We start from the raw sequence: 6889 nt of genomic DNA on the forward strand, positions 1-6889 counted from the left end.
TTGTCAGGTGTCGGTCACAGTGACTTTTAATTGCTGTTTTTAATTATTTACAAATTTTAAGCTCTGATTATGACAAGTGTGGTATAAAAGCTTTGTTTAGAGGAATAATTGGTTAGCTGGAAAATGTTACATCGCGACCATGCTTTTGGATGCCGTTCGAGCCCATATAGCCTACATTGTAAAACCTAACAGTGATATTCACTAAATAAAATAAGTTAATCTAACTTACACTGTAAAAAATTTATGGTAAAAAACCGGCAGCTGTGGTTGTTGGAATTTTACTGTAAAAAATATGGTAGCAACGTTTTAGGTTTTACGGTTTTAACTTAAATTTACAGTTAAATACCGTAATTTCATTAACTGATATAATGTTAATATACCTTTTTACTGTAGCATTTTTACAGTCTTTTACTTTTAAATTCACGGTCATTTTTTACAGTGTATATTTTTTTAAAAGTTACTTAAACTTAATAAAAAAGAGTTACGTGAACTCAATAACTGATTATATTAAGCACAACTCAATCTGAATAAGTTATGAATTGCTTATTTATAATTTATGTGTTACTTTAACTCCAATGATTTAAGTTAAATTTATTTAATCGAGTTAATGTCTATGGCTAACAACTAATTAATATTCAAAAGGGATAAAAAAAAACAGTAGGTGGGTTTCTAATTTATTTTATATATAATTTTTCAAGAAATTACTTTTGTATTAATGCCTGTACTTTTATACATTTCATAACCCATTTAATAACTCCATAACTAATCAAATAAATACATATGAGAAAAATACATAAAGAATCGAAAGACTACATCTTATATTCTGTGAGGTAAATGATGTAAATGCCACGTTCTTATTCTCGCACCACGAGTTCCGCGTTTTTTGTTTTTTGTTTTGTTTTTTTTTTAATTAGAGAGGGGAGACTGACAGACCATCCTCTACGAACACGACACTCGACAGGAACCTAATCAACAAGTAATCCGAGCATACCCATTTTAAAATAATATAAACTAACTAAAAAATATATTTTGCAATAAATTATTTATAATACCTAGGTATCTTTGCTTTTATACTTTTCATAACTAATTAAATATCTACATAACTAGTAATCAAATAAATACAAAAACATGAAAAGTACATTTCCGTCAAGTCAGTTACACTACGATACACTAAATTTTTGTTTCTAATGTAATCAGTTTTGATTATGGAAAAATACCACGTTCTTTTTCACGCACCGGACAGGAAGCCCGCGCATTTCCTTTCTTCTTTAAGTCTAAGCTGCCCATCACCCAAGGCTGACGGAATCATCACAGAATCAGAAGAACGGTTGAGAGAAGAACATTAACCGGTAAGCACAGCGAACTGTTTCATTAAATGTATTTTACTTTTGAAAGTTTGAACGTTTTATTCTGATGTCACTTAATTTTAAGAACAAAGCAGTGCTAATTTGTGTTAGCTAGCAAAGACGCGAAGCTCCAACGCGACATTACCTCGGTGTTTTTATCAAAGACAATAGTTAATGTGTAGTGATTAAGCCACACTTTTATTTTCCTTTTTCTAGTGGAAATAAATACAAAAACATGAAAAGTACATTTCAGTCAAATCAGTTACACTACGATGCACTACATTTTTGTTTCTAATGTAATTAGTTTTGATTATGGAAAAATACCACGTTCGTTTTCACGCACCGGACAGGAAGCCCGCGCATTTCCTTTCTTCTGAGTCTCAGCTGCCCATCACCCAAGGCTGACGGAATCATCACAGAATCAGAAGAACGGTTGAGAGAAGAACATTAACAGGTAAGCACAGCGAACTGTTTCATTAAATTTATTTTACTTTTGAAAGTTTGAACGTTTTATTCTGATGTCACTTAATTTTAAGAACAAAGCAGTGCTGATTTGTGTTAGCTAGCAAAGACACGAAGCTCCAGCGCGACATTACCTCGGTGTTTTTATCAAAGACAATATTTAATGTGCAGTGATTAAGCCACATTTTTATTTTATTTTTCTAGTGGAAAATTAATTTATATGTTTGTGTGTTTTCTCACAGTTGGATAGATGAGCCCCCCGCCTTTTTTTTTTGGCCGACACACCGTCCTCCACATCTATCTTAACAGTCATTCACGGCAGAAGCTTAATCTACAGGTAACGTTAATGCAAGCACACCCATTTTGAAGTAATGTAAACTTAAGAAAGAACATCTTTATTTAAGAACAGTTTGGTTAGATTTAACTGACATTTCCATTTGATGCCTACAGTAGTTAGGAGCTATAGTGAATAAGCCCGCTAACCTTTTTTTTGGTTTTTTTTTTTGAATAAGGTCGCTAGCCGATGACCATGAAATAAGTTGTCAATTACATGAACTATTAGGAATTCGCGAGTTTGTCGCAAATGTTGGTTTTTAAATGATAACATGTCAGAGAAGCTATTTGCTCGTCAAGTCGTCTAGTTTGAAGCCCGTGGAGGAAAGGTCTTTGTGAGATCAGCATTTCAATTGCATGACAACATTCCTTTGACTGCTTACAGGGTAAAGAACCAAAAACTCCTTACCACGAAGAGATTCATCCAGCTCCTGGATCTACAGTTGTAGACTACTGCTGTATTGCTGACCACTACACCACAGGGTCAACTGTAAGTGCCTTTGAGGCTGTCAATACATCTTTTACCACATTTAAACACATTTTATTTACGCGTCACCCTAGCACCATTATGGAGAGTATCATGATGCATGCATGTGGTGTAGAACATGCATGCATCATGATACTCTCCATAATGGTTATTTTTGTTTTCTTTGCACACAAAAAGTATTCTTGTAGCTTCGTAAAATTACGGTTGAACCATTGATGTGTCACGTGGACTGTTTTAATGATGTCTTTACTACGTTTCTGTGCCTTGCCTATGGTAGTACTCTTGCTGCCTATGAAGAGTCTGAAAGCTCTCGGATTATTTCAGAAATATCTTCATTTGTGTTATATATATATATATATATATATGTGTGTGTGTGTTTCTTTTCTGGAATAGTTAATTATTTCAGCACCCTCAATAATTTTTGTTGCTTTGTTTTGTTTATTTTGGAGGACATGCCAGAAGAAGTGAACATTGACGATTTGTTGGATCTCCCAAGTGATGAAGGGCGAACACACAAACTACAGGTCCCATAATCCTCTTCTCTCTCGCTCACACCACATCCTGTATTTAGGCCTTGCCATATTTACGTTTACATTTATGCGTTAACTAATGCTTTTGTCCAAGGTAACTTACAAAAGAGTGACAAAAGCTATTTGTCAAAGAGCCAACAATATTCATATAATATACAATGTCAGGTTTATTAGGCAACAAGATGCAGGAGAAATGCAGAAAAGAAATAGAAGTGTTTTTCCCAATGCACTGGGAAAATCTCACAAATGGCAGGAAAATTAAATTAAAAGACCTTCTAGAGAAGAATAAAACCACTTTAGTAAACATTTCTGATTGTGTTGCTGCCTGACATATTAGTGCTCAGATGATGCATTTATTTATCTATTCAAAATATTGGCTCTTTTTTCCATTTTTAAAGTTTGTATCTCCCATGAAAATAACATGTAGAAGATAGGACCGCTGACCTTGAAGTCAGCAGCCTGACATTCTACTTTTAGATGAAGATGAGTGGATGCCAGAACTTTTATACCATGTCCCTTGACCTGGGTATTTGCAGGGACCCCCTTTTCAACATTTTTTTCTCAGAAATGAAGCACACTATCATTTGTCTGAATGACAATACAGAACCATTTAAGGCTTTATATTCTCTACTGCGTGCACATTAGTTTACAGAGTTGTAAATACTCTTAGTAATATTGACTTGAGCTAATTTAATTTAATTACATTTAGATAAAGTTATTGAAAATGACAATCAAGAATGAATTTGTTTACGTTTGTTTTACAGGTTCTTCTGCAGACCTGCACCAGCAGTACTGAGGTACATTTCTCAATCCTTCATCCATAAATCCTACTTGCTTTCCAAACGTTTTTCTTGTTCTTTTTCTATCTTTCTGTTTACTCATCTTTAGTACCCCTCTATGGACCTCTCTTGTTTTCTCATCCTTTTGTTACTCTACCTCTTCATCCCTCTTTCCCGCTCTCTCCCTCTCTCTCTGAGGAACGCTGCAGTGGCTGACACTCCCTTCCACTCGTTTCTCAGTGATCACAATGAATGAATGATTTGTTCTCTTTCTTTCCCCATGCCCTTATTTCTCTCAGTTAGTACAAAGCCATTCTTTCATTGGGGCTCTTTAACAATGTTCTCTCTCAGCCTTTTGATTAGTGTATGTACATGATTGTTACTATGCGTGTATACGCAGAAGATTGTGTGCCTCTGGGTAAGCTAGTGTTGAAGTGCTGACACCATGGAAAATCAGTAGAGAGGAACGTGGCATTTACCTCATACACATAAACATCTGAAAAACGTAATCAGGTTTCACATTTGAGACATACCAAGGCACAATTCTCAACATTTTCAGTTTGATTAAGAACACGTTTTTGCTTTGACACATGCAATACACAGCCAGAATAATGGGGAAAAATGCATTTCTGAGAGATGCGGGGTTTTTTTAAAGGTTTAACTTATTTTAACTTTTATTTGAACTTTTAGACTGCTGTGTCATTAGATGCTGCAAAAGACACGAGACGCGCACAGTGGTCAAACACATTTGTCTAGCTTGTGTTTACATAGAAAAACAATAGAAGAGTTGAACACTGGAATGGAAAAATGCATTCTGTGTGAATGGCCACTAATAGTGTAAACAAAAACTGCTGACTGGTACATATACACATCTGCTGAAGATATTTAAGTTTTAGTTGGTTAACTCTGAACAACCAGTAGAAGATCATTTCTGCATGTTATATATTTTACAGCATATTTTCTATATTTTGTTTTTCAACATGTGCTCTAATTATGGAACATACCTAATATTATACAAGATTATGATCAAACATTACATCTACTATATAATTAGTATTTTGAATTAACTAGTTTGTGTAACAGGAACACTTGACTGTAATTTGAGTATTTACAGAGTTTTACAGTACGTTGTCCTAAATTGCAATGTGCAAAAATTTACAGATATTTTCATGCTTATTCTGCACAATTTCTTCATGCGTGTACACCTAGATTAAGGTGTGTATGTGTGTGTGTGTGTGTGTGTTCAGGCTTTTATTGGTGAGCTGTTGCAGAAGCTGCATGGTCTCCATAAACAGGAAGAGCTGCAGAATGAAGGAACTGAGCATCCCTGTCTCCACACTTATCCCCATCACCATGGCAACATCCATCATCACAGAGGCAACCATCAACTTCCAACACATCAGACACTGTGATTGCATCCAGTTTGGATAATTGCGCTCACTGGACTGAGCTCCCTAACACAGACTCAGGACACACATATGATGCATCCAACTAGTTTAGCAACTCTGTAACTGTAGGTGTTTGTTTACAAACTCATAAGAGTGCTATATTAACAGTGTTCAGTTGTAAAATTCCTCATCACTGTTGGCAAGTAAATCTATGCAGTAGCATTAATTTGTTTGCAGGGTTCTTGGTTGCTTGACTCGGTTAGGATTGATTAGTGAAACTAGCAGTATGCAAGTTTAATCTGGTCATATTGGTTGTTTTCGGGTATCTTTGTCCCCACAAATTCACAATACTATACTAAAACATGTTAACAATCACAGGAAAGTGCCAAATCCGAGTAGTCACTATATATGTGGACATATTGTCAAAGTTAATCATGTTTATAAATTGAAGATTTCATGCAATAAATGTTTAACAAAAGTAACGATTATTTTGAATTTGTGTGTGGTGTTTATGGCAGGTGAAAGTGAGCATCTCGTTGAGCTTGGGTGTGCTATAGCGTATCGTCCACCAGAGGGAGAAGTAATACAGAGGCAGACACACGCACTTCTGTCCGAATTTTAGTGCCTCTCACCTCTAGATACACACTAAAGAGCTAGGTCTACGTGACACTAAGGCAGGTATTGATGGTGGTGGCTTCTATTTATGTCTGTGTTTTTGCTTCTACAGCTCAGTGCAAAAATACGAAAGTAGTTGTATTTGTTTTAGTTTTTTAGGTTATGCAAAAATTGTCTGTGAAGATTCTTAATTATCCAGGTCATAGAATGTTCTAGTACAGTGGTTCTCAACCTTTTTGACTCCAAGCCCTCCTTTGTCTAAGATGATATTAAAAGGCCCTCATATCTAACCTGATATGTACCGCTAGTACTTCTGTTGTAATAAAAATAAACTGTAATAAAACTGATGTTGGTTAAACATTTTTATTTAGTGTTTTATTTTATGAATTTAATTAAGGCTGTTAATATAAATGTAAATGACTTTGAGGCTTTGATTTTTAAGATTTTAAGCCCCCCCTGGAAGTTTGCCAAGGCCCCCTAATGGGCACAAGATCCCTGTTTGAGAACTACTGTTTTAGTAGATTCATTCTAGTCAACTGGATGTTCTTAACCACTTATCCAAGAGGCCAGTGTGCTTTGTGCTAAATCATGCGATTTCATACCATTCCTAAAGCATCCAAAATGAGTTCTTCGGATTTTTCAAGAACAATTACACAAAATGAATCCAAACCCTGTTCCTCCTTTGTGCTTTAAAAGTATATTTTTATACGGTGTCATCTTATATCACAGGTGTATAAGTATGAATTGACAGAAACATCATGTGACAGTATTTTTTCTACTTTGGAGTGTATAAAAATAGCTGAGGTGACTATCATTAAATTCACTGGAATGTAAGGATTTTGCTTTCAAACTAATGAAATCTTAAATTTGAGGTGCAAAACCTGGGGTTAAGTGCCTTGCACAAGGACGGACTTTTTATAAGTCACACATATATTGTTTTTGTTCATTT

The 6889-nt window shown here is 35.1% G+C and overlaps 1 protein-coding gene across 1 annotated transcript; it reads left to right on the forward strand.

The window, feature by feature from the left end:
* Window positions 1-3051: 3051 nt before the first annotated feature.
* LOC107700226 (protein phosphatase 1 regulatory subunit 14A-like) lies at window positions 3052-6174 on the forward strand. The gene is made up of 3 exons (XM_016501806.1): window positions 3052-3152; window positions 3923-3955; window positions 5185-6174. The coding sequence occupies exons 1-3, from the start codon at window positions 3081-3083 to the stop codon at window positions 5347-5349; spliced, it is 270 nt and encodes an 89-aa protein (XP_016357292.1). The 5' UTR covers window positions 3052-3080; the 3' UTR covers window positions 5350-6174.
* Window positions 6175-6889: the final 715 nt, after the last annotated feature.

Source organism: Sinocyclocheilus anshuiensis, unplaced genomic scaffold (assembly GCF_001515605.1).
Source record: "Sinocyclocheilus anshuiensis isolate Anshui unplaced genomic scaffold, SAMN03320099.WGS_v1.1 scaffold1236, whole genome shotgun sequence".
In the NCBI taxonomy this organism is placed as follows: Eukaryota; Metazoa; Chordata; class Actinopteri; order Cypriniformes; family Cyprinidae; genus Sinocyclocheilus; species Sinocyclocheilus anshuiensis.

What these genes read in the sequence shown, in the direction of transcription:
- LOC107700226 (XM_016501806.1), top strand. Translation starts at nt 3,081, where the DNA reads ATGCCAGAAGAAGTGAACATTGACGATTTGTTGGATCTCCCAAGTGAT. An exon ending in GGCGAACACACAAACTACAG is followed by an intron (nt 3,153 to 3,922) that starts GTCCCATAATCC and finishes TTTGTTTTACAG; the next exon opens with GTTCTTCTGCAGACCTGCAC. An exon ending in CCTGCACCAGCAGTACTGAG is followed by an intron (nt 3,956 to 5,184) that starts GTACATTTCTCA and finishes GTGTGTGTTCAG; the next exon opens with GCTTTTATTGGTGAGCTGTT.